The 15913-nt window shown below is 30.7% G+C and overlaps 2 protein-coding genes across 11 annotated transcripts; one reads left to right on the top strand and one right to left on the bottom strand.

Moving 5' to 3' along the window:
* Positions 1–50: 50 nt before the first annotated feature.
* Positions 51–7048, bottom strand: LOC132907293 (putative RNA-binding protein Luc7-like 2). Of its 8 annotated transcripts, none has more exons than XM_060960231.1 (7): positions 6837–6860; positions 6568–6662; positions 3470–3792; positions 3307–3394; positions 1654–2409; positions 819–1537; positions 51–643 (listed from the first exon to the last, which is right to left on the bottom strand). In XM_060960231.1, exons 5-7 carry the CDS (start codon positions 1768–1770, stop codon positions 565–567), a joined length of 915 nt encoding a protein of 304 aa, XP_060816214.1. In that variant the 5' UTR covers positions 1771–2409; positions 3307–3394; positions 3470–3792; positions 6568–6662; positions 6837–6860; the 3' UTR covers positions 51–564. The 8 variants fall into 8 exon arrangements, with proteins under 8 accessions (XP_060816214.1, XP_060816218.1, XP_060816215.1 ...); XM_060960235.1 differs by having other exon boundaries at positions 1654–1752; XM_060960232.1 differs by having other exon boundaries at positions 3307–3390.
* A 623-nt stretch (positions 7049–7671) lies between these two features.
* On the top strand, positions 7672–15883 carry LOC132907287 (histone-arginine methyltransferase CARMER). Of its 3 annotated transcripts, none has more exons than XM_060960223.1 (8): positions 7672–8030; positions 8625–8765; positions 8849–9343; positions 9427–9693; positions 9775–9997; positions 10094–10380; positions 10479–10615; positions 14527–15883. In XM_060960223.1, the coding sequence occupies exons 1-8, from the start codon at positions 7898–7900 to the stop codon at positions 14539–14541; spliced, it is 1698 nt and encodes a 565-aa protein (XP_060816206.1). In that variant the 5' UTR covers positions 7672–7897; the 3' UTR covers positions 14542–15883. The 3 variants fall into 3 exon arrangements, with proteins under 3 accessions (XP_060816206.1, XP_060816205.1, XP_060816204.1); XM_060960222.1 differs by lacking the exon at positions 14527–15883 and adding an exon at positions 10842–14458; XM_060960221.1 differs by lacking the exon at positions 14527–15883 and adding an exon at positions 10824–14458.
* The last annotated feature ends 30 nt before the right edge of the window (positions 15884–15913 follow it).

Below are 15913 nucleotides of genomic sequence, written 5' to 3'. Positions count from 1 at the left end.
AATTTGAATTTTTCAACTGGTGAAATGTAAGGTTATGAGAAAATGCATGGTTGCAGTGTTTAAATCAATAATTATTTAAACGTATATATTTTTGAACAAATTTTCATTATTTATGCTCGTATAATATTCACATAAGATTATGTAATCATTATAAATATGTAACATTTTCAAATATTATAGAATTACGCCTGAACTATCCATATTTACACGAAATAGTATCTAAATTTAAAGATACAATTAATATATCAAGATCAAATACAATAAGTATATTAGTATATTAATGTCTACTAAATTTATTCCTGTTTTTACATTGACAGGTAAATATGTTTAGTTTTACACAAAGATATTTCGAAATATTGGTGTTTTGAGTAAATTGTGACGGACAATGTATAAATCTTAGTTTATATTATCCAGGAAAGATCTCTATTGAAAAAATGATGTTCAACAAATGCGATTTTGTTTTCTTTTTTTTCTTTCTCTTTATACGTAATGTGCATAAGTAAGCACGTGAGAATTCATACGAGGAAAAAAATTATTGAGCATAATTAAAAATGGTAATTAGTTTTATCTTTTCCGATCATTGGACCCACTACGACGAGAACGGGATCGACGGCTACGGCTACTACTCCGTGAACGTTTCGATCTGAAACAAATCAAACAATTATCTTTAATAATCATAACGTAAGCACTAATTATATTTTATTTGTTTACAGGTTCAACTCCGTAAGAACAAAAACTTATACCATCTAATTTTTACGCTAGAGAAATTGTTAAAAATTGTTAAATTACATGCTAGTTTTCAATCAACTGTAACCAACCTTTTTCCACGACTGCGACTTCGTGAGCGTGACTTTCTCCTATCTCTATCTCTACGTTCTCGATCTCGATCTCTGTCACGATCACGATCACGATCACGATCGCGCTCACGGTCTCTGTCGCGGTCACGATCACGATCTCGATCACGATCACGATCTCGATCTTTGTCTCTATAACCCAATCCTCCACGTCGACTGTCTCGATCTCTGTCGCGGTCATCTCTATCTCTGTCTCTGCGTCTGTCTAACAACGATTCTCTTTTTTCTTTACGTCTTTCTTCCACAGTTTTTTGAAGCTCTGCCAATTTCTCGCGGATCTTGATGAAGCCCAGATGTAATTTGCCACCGAAATGATCCGCTAATCGTCGATCGTTATCATGAATTCCAAGATATGCACTGCAAACTTCGCAGACTCTTAGCTTTTGTTGTTGATAGCTAGATGCTGGCATACTGTTCCGATATTCTTGTTCAGCCTCGTTCTTCTTCTTTCGTAATTCGTCAATCTCACCCATAAGTTTCATCGATTCTTCGACAAAGCCTTCTTCGCCAAGTTGCTCAGCTTTTGCCAATTTTTTGCCGATTTCTTCCGCGAGTACGTGAACGTTATTTGCTTTCGCTGCCACTTCGGCGCTAAGCTCTTCCTGCGTTTCCGCGAGTCGTTGTTTTGCTTGTTCTGTACGACGATCGCAATCGGCGATAAAATTTTGTAAATGTTCCATAGCCTTAAAACGTACAGTAAAAGAAAAAATTCAATTACAAAATAGGCTATACGACGGAAGTAAAAGTAAATTTTCTATTCAACTTGAAAATTTGATAACAGAAAAAAAATAGAACTTACATCAATGTCGTAGAAATGGTCCTTTTTCTTTTGTGCAGCTTCATAGTCAGCCCGTAAGGCCAAGTCGTGAATCTGGGGGCATTCTCCCAGGTCCATGCGCTGCGATTTACAAATCATTCAATATTAGCTTATTATTACATTCGATCCTAAGAAGCTTTATTGGATTTATTTAATATATACACATATATATATATATACATATATATATATACATATATATATACGCATATATACACATATAGTCCCTCCCGACTTGTTTTATGAAAGATTATATTACGACAAGAACAAGGTTTCTCAACTGGCTGTTCCGTAAATAGAAAACCGAACTGGATAAATCGATAGCCAACTAAATAATTTAAAACGCAACAACGATAAAAGTTAAAGACCCTAATTATCCAGAAAAATACGGTCCACGAATGTTCTTTATTATTCTTTTTTTACGAGAACTTACAAATTGTAGACAAAGTGTACAAATGTACACTTCCGGTATAGACATACGCGCTTACAAAGTAATTATATATATTTGTATATATATTTTTATCGAATAAATAAATATACTAATACATATTTATTTATTCTTATATACATACACGTATATACGTTTACATTCAATCGATATTATCATTATTTATTTCTTTGATTCACAGAAATTTTAAAGTAAAAATGCAGTTCAATTTACAGATAAATATTTTGTTATGTTCACTTACAGAGTGGCAACACCTCTCCGCCTGACACGACAATGCGATGGCAATGAAGCTACAATCAGCACACACCTTAAGTTCATATGTTCAATGGTCTATGAAACAACTTATAACCTAATAGGTTTATTATACTATTTACGGTAGAACACGAAATTGCGATATGTGAATCAATTCTAGACGATTTAGAAAACGAGTTCAATACGTACATCCAATGCTGAAGAAAATTTTTCTAACAAAACTGCCGTGCTGTATAGTTTCCCCTAAATAAATGACTCTCTCCCTCTCGCTCACTGTTCATGCCACTTTTCACTCTCTTTTTTCTCACCGATAACTTTATTATCTTGCAAATTGCCAAAATAAATGTTTGATCATTAACAATTAATGCACGATTTTCCCTTTGATTTTAGTATCTCATTTTATTACTGTTATTGTTGTTTTCAAATAAAACGGAGATTTAAAGTTAACTGCGTATGCATATCAACCGAAAGGTGCGCGTTACGATAGTACGCATTAAAATTAGTTTTGATAATAGTTTGATTGTACATAAATCTCCCTAATGGTACATACGTTTGAAATGAATAAACGAAAAGAAGAGTTATAGTATATCTGATGTCAAACATCACAAGACTAACATACAATGAAATCTCGATCGAACATTTCTCTAAATAACTTTTACATAAATTTTTAAATTAATCATTTACAAAAAACAATAATATTCTTTTCTTTGTAGAAAAGAAAAATCGATATTATAATATTTTTCATAAAACGGCCAATCGAAGTTTCATTGCATTTCAAATTGATTGAAAATTTATTGAAAGAAAAAAAAAAAAAAAAAAAACATTTACAAATTCCGAGACTCGAATTCGTAAAAAATTTAGTGTTCTTGGCAATTCGCATCCATTTTTATTTTTTTCCTTTCCTTTTTAAAATCTTTTTCTTTCTTTTTACTTACAGATCACTGCTTCATTTCCTGAACCCACTATATCTCCGAGGATGAATACGATTTTCACACATACTTTCAAAGTAAACTTGATTTCTACCTGCCGTAAACGGCATTATTAGTAAGAAGCGACAATAAGACATCGTCTCATGAGAATCAGCATGGCGCTACTCACCAACTTTACACTGGCCTTTTGGGGTCTCGGAATTAATATTCGACACTCAGCCTCGCCACCGTTGACCGGTAGAGGGGCTGAGGTAACCGCCCGCCTTTATGTATCATTAATCAAATTAATATACCTAGTACTTGAATTATGTTAAAGAGATAATCAAATTGTAGAATTGTAATACGTACGTCCTCTTCGCTTTTTCAGTACTTACAGTAACGCGCATGTGAGAGCGACAAGTACAACACGACATATGAGCGGACAATACTCGCAACAATATTGTACAATGGATCTGATTGGAATTGCTTTTTCCAGAGACTCTGGAAATAGAACTGTAGGTACATTGACATTAGTGAACTTGTATATTCATCATTCTCGCGAGTATTTGCCAGAAGTATTTCGTTTTTTTTCTTTCTTAACAATTTCATTCATATGATACTCTTTTTTGTGTTTTCAAATCAGTCTTTAAATACTTCGTTTTATTTATTGTTATTTTTTATATCTTACGTAGCTATTTTTAATTTTACCGTAATAAACCTGAGCGTAAGACATATACAAGGGTGCTTGCTAACTGCGATAAGAGACACCACCCTAAGCACCGAATGCTAGGTTGTAAGTCTCCTTTTATCATCCCTCAACATGCTACAGTACTTTTCAGCGGTTCAATTTCTTAAACACAAAATAAAATATACTTTTTTCCTTTTTATTTTTAGGTCGAATTATTTAACACAAGAAAAAAAGAAACAAATATGAACTAAAAAGAAATTCAATCATTCCCAGCCAAATGATACTATAGACTATAAGCACTTAATATATATGCTTTATATAAAACGCATTTTTTACATTTTAGTGAGAAAGAATTTTTAAAATGGGTAAAAGTTTCTATAAAGTTTTCTATAAAGAAATGTGATATTATGATATACCAGTTACTAAAAACATTATCAATGTCACTTTAAAAAATGTGCAATCTATTCGAACCATCACATAAATGCAGTTTATTTGTTAAGATTTTATTTTTCTAAAAAAATTCGTATGAATATTTAATACATGAAAAAATATTCATAATGTCGCCTTATTGCAAGTAGTTGGGCGCATATAGAATCGAAAAAATTTGAATTTTTAATCTTTCTTTTAACAAACACCCTTTAGACCAATTCGCACAAGATGACAAAGAAATGCGCGAAGCAGTACTAATATGATCGGTATTACGCTTGTCGTACAGAAAATCATGTTCTCACTGTAATCGTAGACGTCATACGTTCGCGATTTCCTGCATGTAGATACGTTCCGCGATTATACGGGGCCACTAGACTAAATGTCGTTTTAATTTCTAAGTTTCATGAAGAAAAGAAGTAAAATGAATTTAAAAACTTTCAGAGTATTCTTAATATTATTTTGAGCAAATACCAATTTTTACTTACAATTAAAAATGCTACATTATATCATGACATGACATTTCATATATTGATAAAATTAATAAAATTGATAAAAAATAGATTGTTGATGATTTCAACCATAAATATTCCAAACTAAATATTAAAAGTTCTGCATCTCACTTCTTTCCTTTTCTGGGGAATCTGAAAGGCTTCTCCTTATTTATCATAAGTTGCTGCCCCGTGTTGCACTTCAACGCCTATCTGGTGTGAATTGATCGGAATCAATTCTCCGAGTGTATCACACAAATGTTATCCTATTATTTGTATGCCATAAGATCGACTTGTTTTGTTCAATTATTTGATATAATGTGTAAAATCGATCTGACCAATTGGCACAGATTAAAAATGGTATGATTCACAATATATGTACTTTGAACGATTTTTTTTGATATTCAAAACTATATAAAAACTACCATATGATAATATATGAAGAGAGATTTGTCAATGAAAATATATGTTGAATATAAAACAGTTTAATATATTATTAAAATAAGAAACGCTTCACTTTTTTCAATTGTCAAAATAAGATAGGTAACCATTCATCATTGAAAAACTTGACATAATGTGTACATAAAACTTAATTATGATAAATAATATCAATATTAAAAGTTATTATAGTTACACGATCCAAAATATATGCAAATATTAGATATAAATGTGGATATAACATATATTATTTTGATGATTCAAATGAAATGAAATAAATAATGCATAGGAGCAATAAAATGATTTATAATATTTGATTATATCAATATTGAATAGTGATGATTGAAAATATAGAACACATTTATGTGTACACATGTATGCATGTCTATGGTATATATAATTGCTTATAATGCATTAAATATATAAAACATTATGTCTTGTGCTCTTATAATATCTATACACTTATCTATAATAACTACCATGTTTTACTTGAACATCTTATAGCAAAATATAAATGTTTGCTTAATTATATAAAGCTACAATTTTGCTATAGCTTTTCTTTAGTACACGTTTTTTATTCAAGTTAAATGCAATATTAACTCTAAATGGTGCCACTACTAAAGTTTTATATAAGAAATATACAGCTTTTCTTATAATTTATATATTATCATTGACATTATATATGTTATCATTTATATCATACTAAAAACATATCTTATATGAATCATAACTCATATAAAACACATACCTAATGCTATTATAAGTTACAGGTATGCAAATTGAATGATATTAATGTAACAACTGCATCTGTAATCATCTTTGTTATGTGTTACTTTCACTTTATATCAATGTAAGAAAAAAAAGCAAATGTTCTTTATACATTAAAAACATATATAATTTAATCATTGAATTTTTATAGCTTTTGAAAATATTAAAGCAATGTTACATGTGAGTGTTGAAAATATATTAATGTTTTACGATTTATGAAAAAGAAGCTCAAAAGGAAGGCAAATGTGTTTATTAATAAAGTGAAAGCAATTGAATCATGTAATCAGAAGACACTGAAAAAATACAAATATAATGATGAAATAACTAACTATGACATCAATATATACTGATGTCTGATTGCTTTCACATTAATGCAAAGACATATCAAAAGAGAGATACGATAATGCTCTATTGTAGCGCAGAAGTGCCAATGGTATGTCATCGATATTCAATATGTAATAATTCAAGTAAACTCACTGTTGATGATAGGATTTCGTGTGGGCAGCATGCCAGCAAAAAGCTCTTGCAGACCTTTGGATCGGAGTATTTCACTTGAAATTTGTTATTTTCTCCTAAAATAGTGATATATTTGTTAGTAATCAAGTCTCATAAACAGATGAGTGTATATGTAATAGTAAAAAGTGTAAGCCACCATCTTGTATTTTTGTACGAGATTTCAGATAATTGTAAATAATAGTGTTATACGAAGGATAGTCAAATTTCATTTCTGAATCAATAATACGTACCGTTTCGTCCAGTTCCCATTAACTGATCAAGCATAGCACGCATTTGATCATGAGCAGTCATTTTTTATGAAAGTACAATATCTAAAATGCACTGTCAAAAATGGGGGAGAGCAGTCAGCCACGCCGCCAGCCTTCGAGATTCGAGTTATTGTCCAACTCGTACTTATCGATCAGAATATCGCACGTATACTACTAATAGTGTATGTGTGATTCACACAGGTCGTTCTAGACAATATATAAAACTTCCGAGCATAAGTCAGTAACCAATAACGTTTCAGATCTTATATTCACATTCAGAAACTGTATTTGATTGGTAGTCCCGTTAATAACAATTCCATAATTTAGCCATCGATTTAATATATAATAAAAATAAGACAATATACAGAGTTGTTAATATTTGATATAAACTTTTTTAAAATTATTTATATTTTCTACATTTCCAATGTCTTTCTGAAATATTTCTCTATATGGCTTTAAGTTGGTAATAGATCAACAAATTTTCCGAATTTCCTTCAAAAAAGATACACTTAATAATTCACAATTATAAAAAGCTATATAAATAAACGAACAGTATAAATTATAAAGAAAAATATTACCAAATTTAGAAAAAATTCATGTCTGATATACCTTAAATTCTAGATAAAATACGAAAATATAATAAAAAAAAAAATATGATACGGAAGATACAATTATATATAAAGTTGCGTCGGCGCAAGAGAAACGCATTTCATTAGTTTCCGGAACGATCATCTATGGTCATTGTAAATCTAGGGAGTTCAATTAACTGCTATACATATATTCAGTGCACTAGTAACCCTACTGCGCGTGTGTAAAACGCGCCGGGGGTGGTTAGTCGATGGTTCAGTCTACGAACGTGAAAAATTGCTATTTCAATCAAGATCCGGTTATATTGTTTGTGTGATTTGTATAAGAAGAAGCGAGATCGTACACTATATTCTTTTCACTGATAATTTTTCGAATAACGACGTTAGAATAGACGACAAGCACGATAAAACTGATTTGCGGAACTGCAGCGTACAATACGCACGCGGTGTCTAAAAATGGCGAAGGTGTTTCGCGCGGTGACAGTATCGACTTTGTCAAACAATGGACAGTCAACAGCAAAATTCAACAAGCCGGTCACGCTTAATATCAATTATGATCCACAAGGTCTCAGCGTTGAGTTCCTTGCAGGTACTGGTTCACTGATAAATAATCAATTATGAATTATGTTAGCGTCGTTATAAAGTAGACAACATAACCATACTTAAATGATCGTATATAGTCTCTTTTTTTTTTTAATTAAAACTTAATGACTACTACTAATTTACGTCATAATCATCGAATTTTTCTTAAAGACTTTTCTAATTTATCATACAAAAAGATTGACAAAATATAGGATACTTATCTTTCGTTAAGTATCCGTTTAATTCGATAGAATTTGTATTTACGATGTGATTGTTCTGCTACATAAATATAACTTTCATTTATATTAAATAATAATAAATAGATTTCAATAGTCTCTTTTTTAAACATTTGAAATATTTAAAATATTGTGTTTCCATTATTTTCTGAGAGAGATAAGGTGCATACTTTATAATCTCTTTGTATTCGTTTGATGTTTTTAAATATTCCCCTTTAATTATTATCAATTAATGAGTTTATTTTATTGTAGGAAATTTTTTATATAAAAGGAGAATATTGATAATAAAAATTGCAGATGATTGTAAGTTATTTTATGAATGTGAAAGGCAACTTTTTATGTTTTTTTTTATTGTTTCATAATAGGAGAATCAACTGGTAGAGATAAAACAACACTATTGGAATTTCCAGTAACTCCTAGTACAGAGTGTTCTAGAGTTTCATCTAGAAGCTATGTATTCACACTTGATACTGATAGCTTACTTATAACATTTGTCAGTGAAACCGGTGAGCTAACAAATAGTCATAATTTAAATTGTATTGTTTAATTTAATTTCTTATATCACACTAAAGATGGTATGTTTTCTTAGATTTTAGAAATTTCCATTCACAAATATTGAAATTAAAGAATGGCAAAGGTGTTTCTGCATTTAATGAAAGGACTGAAGAATCATCAGCTATGCAATATTTTCAATTTTATGGTTACCTATCTCAGCAACAAAATATGATGCAAGATTACATTAGGACTAGTACATACCAGCGAGCAATCCTAGGAAATCTGTCTGATTTTAAAGATAAAGTTGTGTTAGATGTAGGTGCAGGTTCTGGAATATTATCATTTTTTGCAGTACAAGCTGGTGCAAAAAAAGTATATGCAGTAGAAGCAAGTAATATGGCAAATCATGCAGAATTGTTAGTTGCTGCTAATAATTTGTCAGACAAGATTATTGTCATTGCTGGTAAAATAGAAGAAATTGATTTACCAGAAAGAGTAGACTGCATAGTGAGTGAACCCATGGGTTATATGTTATACAATGAAAGAATGCTTGAAACGTATCTTCACGCAAAAAAGTGGTTAGTTCCAGGTAAATGTCATTTAACTGTTCTCTTGTTCCAATTTATTTTCAATAATTGTTATAGTAGAAATAATAAAATAATCATTTCACAGGTGGAAGAATGTTCCCCTCTCGAGGTGATCTTCACATTGCACCTTTTTCCGATGAAAATCTTTATATGGAGCAATTTAATAAAGCTAACTTTTGGTACCAAACATGTTTTCATGGTGTAGATCTCTCAGCGATGCGAAATAATGCGATCAAAGAATACTTTAGACAGCCAATAGTTGATACCTTTGATATAAGAATTTGTATGGCTAAATCTATAAGACACATTGTAGATTTTCAAACTGCTAATGAGACTGATTTACATAAAATAGGTAAATTTGTAGATCATGTATGATTTTTGCAATCAAGGTATTTAACAGTCAACATATTACATCATTTCATATATTGTTTAGAAATTGATGTGGATTTTCACATATTGGAAAGTGGTACTTGTCATGGTCTCGCATTTTGGTTTGATGTTGCATTTATTGGATCAACGCAACAGGTTTGGCTAAGCACAGCTCCCACAGAACCTCTTACTCATTGGTATCAAGTTCGTTGTCTTTTGGAAAATCCTTTGTTTTGTAAAAGCGGTCAACTGTTGTCTGGGAAAGTCATTCTTATTGCGAATAAAAGGTGAAATAATATAATTATAATGATGGCCTTTAAAGTTTGAGAATGTTCTTTTTAATATAGAATGTATGCGTAATTTCGTATAAAACGATGTTTCAGACAATCGTACGACGTAACAATAGAACTGAAACTAGAAGGGACGAATATGGAAAGTAGTAGTAATACTTTAGATTTGAAAAATCCGTACTTCAGATACACAGGAGCAGCTGCACAACCCCCACCTGGTTTAAATAATACATCTCCTAGCGAGTCCTATTGGACTACTTTAGATGCACAAGGTGCCAGACAAGCGGTAAACATGGTTAATGGAATGTCTGTGAATGGTTTAGGCGAAGTTTCTATGGATGCGACCGCAGCAGTAAATCCCAGTAACTTGCTTGCAATAGGTAAACAAAAAAAAAAAAAAAAAAAAAAAAATGATTGTAAAAATGGCTTTTTATTTTAAGAACATAATATAATTGTTATTTGTGTGATTGTAATCTAGGAGGCCAACCAAATATTCATCCCGGTTCGATTTCGAGTACAGGGCGGGGACGAGTGGGGGGTACAGCGACGAGTACACAAGCAGCACAGTTAATAGGTGGTGGAATCACTCCAAATATGTTTACATCTCCCGCTACGGTAAGTGTAAAAGTGTCTGAAGTAGATTTCGAGCGAGCTACTGCCAAAATGTGGTACTAAGTGTAGTAAGATATTTATATGCTCCGTACTCATATTCAATATGTGTAAACATCTGCACCAAACAATAGCTCGCTAAATACTCGATTTATAAATCTAAAGCAAAAGGATACTAAAGTGTACGCCTGCCTGCGTGTCTTTCGCGCTACAGCTTGGTGTTACTTTCCAGCAATCGCTGGTCCTTGGCAATACTTCACATTATCCAGTGAATCCCAGCTTGATGATTGGAGATTATGTGACACCTGGTAATGGCATATCATCTCAAACGTATCGACAATGATCAATGGCTAAATCATTTTGCACCGAATATTCTCATTCGGCAAAACAATTAAGTGATCGCCATAGCTCTAGCAGTAGCGGAGATATCAGCAACAACAATAAACAGAGCCGCAAGTTGGTGTTTAGTTCTCCAGCAAGCAAATTACGACTCTCATCTGCTGTTCGTATCTTAAACGCGGTTAACTTGGCCAATCTTAATACGAACGTTGGTCACGTTAGTGGCAGCAGCAGCAACAACTTCGCTTACTTTAATAAAGTCATCATTGGTTCTGGTTTTGGATTTGGATGGAGCGTTAGAAGAAATAAGTCACAATGGGAAGCACGTTGGAGGAGAGTGCGAACCGTCCTCTCGTAGTTGTCATTAATTTCCAATTAGCCTTTATTTAATTGAAATCCCTTGAAGGTTTGATCTTCCAGATCGAGAAGTGCATGCTTGCCAAATGTACCCAAGAAAATAATATTTTTTAACGACAATACAGTTTACTAAAGCGTAATGTTCCACGCGACAACTATTTTACGGGATCCTGATACAACATCGATTGTACATCAAAATCAAATTAACGAAAGCAACGGGAGTAATCATAGTTGCAATCTTTTTCCCCCTATTTCCTTCGATGTACACTTTTTCAAAAAGGTTTCAGTATCGGATTAACCGTGCATCTAACGATTAAAACTCTACTGTGTATACAGGTTTGATTGAGTTTCGATCTTAAGCGATTTTTACACAATGTTTAGGTATATATAGCGTAATAACGTTCCGAATATTTCGAAAAGTGCAAAAAGCAATAATTCGTTAGGGATACGATATGGAGCACTCTGTGGCATTGCCTGTTATTTATATCGATTTTATTTTCGAGGTGGTTATATTCAATGAATCCTTCTTATACTTTTCCTCTATTGAAAACGAAAAAAAAGGAAAAAATATATCGAATATGAAAAATTCCGTATGGTTACGTCCACCATAATTTCATTTAATTTCTGAACTGTTATTTTTTATTTTTTAGTACGTAATACTTCCGTTAATTATTTATAACTTAGAGAAGAACAGAGAAATTGTATATAATTAATTACATAAATCGATCGACCCGATGATATAATTTGCATTAACAATAAGAGAAAGAAGAACATATTCCAATAAAATGACGATAAATTATGTTGCGATTCGTATGTAGCTGATTTACTGTATTGTATTATTGCAATGTACAGATACTAGAATAGCATGTATAGGCACAATTTCAAATTTGTGACATTTGTATTACATATCGGCCTTCGGTCAATAGGATTAATTCTATACTTTTAGTGTACTTCTATTATAGTAGAATTCTACGTATGTCGTCCCCATATGTCTCATATTGATTACTCATTTCATTGAGTAACTAAATTTTCCTTTGTTGTAAATTGAAAAGAAGTGGATTTTGTTGTTTTAGTAAAATATGACTTATAATATTCTAATATTTATAAGTTTATGAAATAATAATTATATAAACAATATATAACGAAACATTTTGTCTATTTCTATAAAAAGCATACGTTAAACAAGATCCATTTGTTTCATTTTTCAATCTTAACAAATTTTGTTAAGCGGTATATAATAAAAATAGGGCAACATTTTTTTTATAGTCTCGAAGTGACGAACGACTTATTTAATTGAATGAGTAAAGATATATTTCTAAATTAAAGATTCAGGTAATCTTCTGATAATAAGGTATCTTTGTGATATTTGTAGAAATGGAGTAAACACGCGTAGTGATGTCAATGCGATTTTTACATCTTTCTTTGCTACAGTTTAAAGATGCAGAGTTATAAAATCTTTCGTTTTTATTTTTAACAAAACCTGAAGAACATATAAATATGTATAAAAAGTATTATATTTTTTTAGGTTCTTGTTATTTTTTACATATTTCTGTATTCATTGTCACAGTTTCATTCTATATATTTTGGTGATCCTAAATTGTATTATTCGAAGATTATCTATTCATAATATAATTGTACATATGATACTCTTAATTTTTACAAATTGATTATATTCAGATCTCGATAATAACGCTTAAGTCTCATTAGTTCCTAAGGAGTGCTCTTTAGTTGCTATTTGCACAAACTTGCTTTTCATTTTAAGATACTTGTTTTTGCTTTTAATATATCAGTCCTATATATCTTGGAAAGTACTTTCAAACTTAATGAACCAGTTAGGTATACGTTGCTTTCACAAAGAAGAGAATCGTTTGGTTTGAGACCAACTTATAGTCTTGCAGATTAAATTTTTCGGATTTGATGTGTACGATATAAACGTTTATTTTAACGTTTATTTTATTGATTTATTGTCACTCTTACAGAGGGTTTCCTTTATCGATGATGTAATGCTAAATGTGTAAATAATTTGCTAGTATTCTTTGATGTTTGTTTAAGGAGTGGTTGTAGTTGTACGTAACGGAGCATATAATTTTTTTAGTGTATGTATTTAATATTTGAGATCACATTGACTGCAGGCATTCCACAAGTGCTGATAACATTATACAATTCGTTACTCTATATAAAACATGAACATGCCTCTTCCAATCTCGTTCTTTCTCTATTTCTCTTTCACTCTTTCTCTTTCAGAGAAAAAAAAAAAAAAAAAAAAATTGGAAACATTAAAAGCAATATTTAGAATCGAACGCGTACAAAAGTATTAGTTACCGTGTGTTTTAAGTTTCAATAGGAGAGACAAAAGATTGAGTAAAACTAAGCATATACCTTTTTTGATATTTTTCTAGATATTGCTTTCAGTGTTAGCGCGTGTACTTTCAAGCGTATGTTCTTTCTTTTTTTCCTTTACCGTCTTTTTTTCTCTTTTTTTATTATTCCATTTTAGAAAATTTTTAACGACTGAAAGATACAAAATATCTCAGGTAGCCAAGTAAGTTTGAAGGATACTGTTTTTATACATTTTCTGCCACTTTTCAATTGTGCGCTCGAATTTCGGAAATTTATGGTTACGTGTGGAAGAGAAAAAAGAATAAGTTCTTCCCATTTACTCTTCATAATATTGAGCTTAATTAATTGCTTTCATCTAGATACGAAATATTTGCAAATAAAGAAAATGTACACGTATTAGTTTGGATAGCAATGAGAAAATGTTTGCGTACCACAAAAGATTTATTACTCAATAATGTCATTTCTGATATTGTTTTCTAGTTCTCTTGTAATGTGTGATAAATGAAGAGTTATTAGGTGATGTAGAAAGTATTAAGTATTAATCGATTTGCACCAGGAAATATAGTTTTAAAATTTGATATAAATCATTTGTTTTAATTAATCGATAATTTATGAGGCATTAAATTTTATAAATTGACATTCAGTGACATTATAAAATCATATCTGTTAAATATTTCCTGTTGCTAATGGATTAAACATTTTTCCATTTTCTTTTGAGTGGCCAAACCGAAGAGTGATTTATTTAATTATAAAAATTTTGTAACTCGGTTTCGATCCTTTTTTCTATATTAAAATTTTTTACAATAACCGAAACACCCTGATTTCAATATTATTGCGAAGTATTTATCTCATAATTAATTGAAATTTTTTATCCATTCCAGATATCAAAATCTTAAAGTACATGTATCGAAATTTTCATTCTCGGATATCAGAAAAATGGCTTTTTAAATTATATTTAAACTATAGGCTTAATTTAAAGACACGTAAATTATCATTATTCATTTAGAATTTATTATAATTAGATAAGAATAGGTAATTGTACATAAGCTCAAAGGTGACATAAGTTTTTGTTTCACAAGCGATTGTTTTAAACATATAACGTATAATCCACATTATGCTTTGTTTACCGTAAACTGATTAAGCAAATGAAAAGAGAAGTAAAAAGAGATTGATAAGTATGCACACTTTTTACTTAAGAAATTAGACGACAGTAGAATTCCAATAAAAAGGAAATGCTCAGCTTTGTACAGTGCATACATATAAATTCGTGTATGCATACACACTCGTGATATATACAGTTTGCCTATGTCTTTTTTATGTATAATGTCTATATATGTATAAAAGAATCATGTTTTACATATACGACAGTCGCAAGGAAAAAATCTGCTTACACACACGTGCATTGTACTTCAACAAAACTTCGATTACTTTATATTTAGTGCATTGACAATTTATCCTGTAATTATTCTCAGGTAAAAAATGCCATAAAGTTCGATATGTACGGTGTGAATTGATTTCCCTGAACGGCCAGGAAATCATCAAATAGAATAGAAACAAACTGAACGTTGATATATGTTATACTAATACATCATCGCCTTTGTAAGCTCCATCTAATGATACATCAAGAAGAAATTATACACAAAACGATCATTCGAGAACTGACGAGGAAATTCAATTTCAATAAGTGAATACGATACATAATTCGACTTAATCGATTTTTATTGATACATTTAATAGAAACATTCAACGTCAGAGTGAATTATATATTCGCTTTTAATTCTATTTGAACATTTCATGATTCTGAAAATTCGTAAAATTACTTGAAATTTTGTCTGTATTATTATATATATATATTATTTTAATTTAAAAATTTATTTATTGCATTGCAAGTATTTGTAAGGATTGGTGTGTTGATAAGTTGATTCTTAATTCCTGTATAACATATCTCTAAACAAAAGTACAGTAAACGAGCGAACATTAAACATTTGTTCTCGACTATATATAATATACTCGTCTTTTAACATTTTTTTGATTGAACAAGATAGGAAGTAAGCACAATATCTAAGTAAGAAGCGTAACGTATTAGAACAAATTTGCCTAGTATTTGCAATCTACTTATTTGTAAAATATTAATATTTGTATTCTGCCAACGTTTCTACAGATAAACGGAAAACAAGATTGCTCAGATCATTTCACCCTAAATCTGAGATTAAGTTAAAATAAACTTATTTACTTCAATATCATTGTGAAATTCATTTCCAAATGTCG

The sequence above is a fragment of the Bombus pascuorum genome, chromosome 5, assembly GCF_905332965.1.
Source record: "Bombus pascuorum chromosome 5, iyBomPasc1.1, whole genome shotgun sequence".
NCBI classification, from domain to species: Eukaryota; Metazoa; Arthropoda; class Insecta; order Hymenoptera; family Apidae; genus Bombus; species Bombus pascuorum.
This window is presented reverse-complemented; position numbering and strand designations above follow the sequence as displayed.

Excerpts from the sequence above, each read along its gene's own strand:
- LOC132907293 (XM_060960230.1), bottom strand. The coding sequence starts at position 6,897 with ATGACTGCTCATGATCAAATGCGTGCTATGCTTGATCAGTTAATGGGA. Across the intron at positions 1,753-6,567 it reads ACGAAATCCTATCATCAACA|CGCATGGACCTGGGAGAATG; the intron begins GTGAGTTTACTT and ends TGTAAATCGCAG. Across the intron at positions 644-818 it reads AGTCGCAGTCGTGGAAAAAG|ATCGAAACGTTCACGGAGTA; the intron begins GTTGGTTACAGT and ends GATTTGTTTCAG.
- LOC132907287 (XM_060960221.1), top strand. The coding sequence starts at position 7,898 with ATGGCGAAGGTGTTTCGCGCGGTGACAGTATCGACTTTGTCAAACAAT. Across the intron at positions 8,031-8,624 it reads CAGCGTTGAGTTCCTTGCAG|GAGAATCAACTGGTAGAGAT; the intron begins GTACTGGTTCAC and ends GTTTCATAATAG. Across the intron at positions 10,616-10,823 it reads TGTTTACATCTCCCGCTACG|CTTGGTGTTACTTTCCAGCA; the intron begins GTAAGTGTAAAA and ends TTCGCGCTACAG.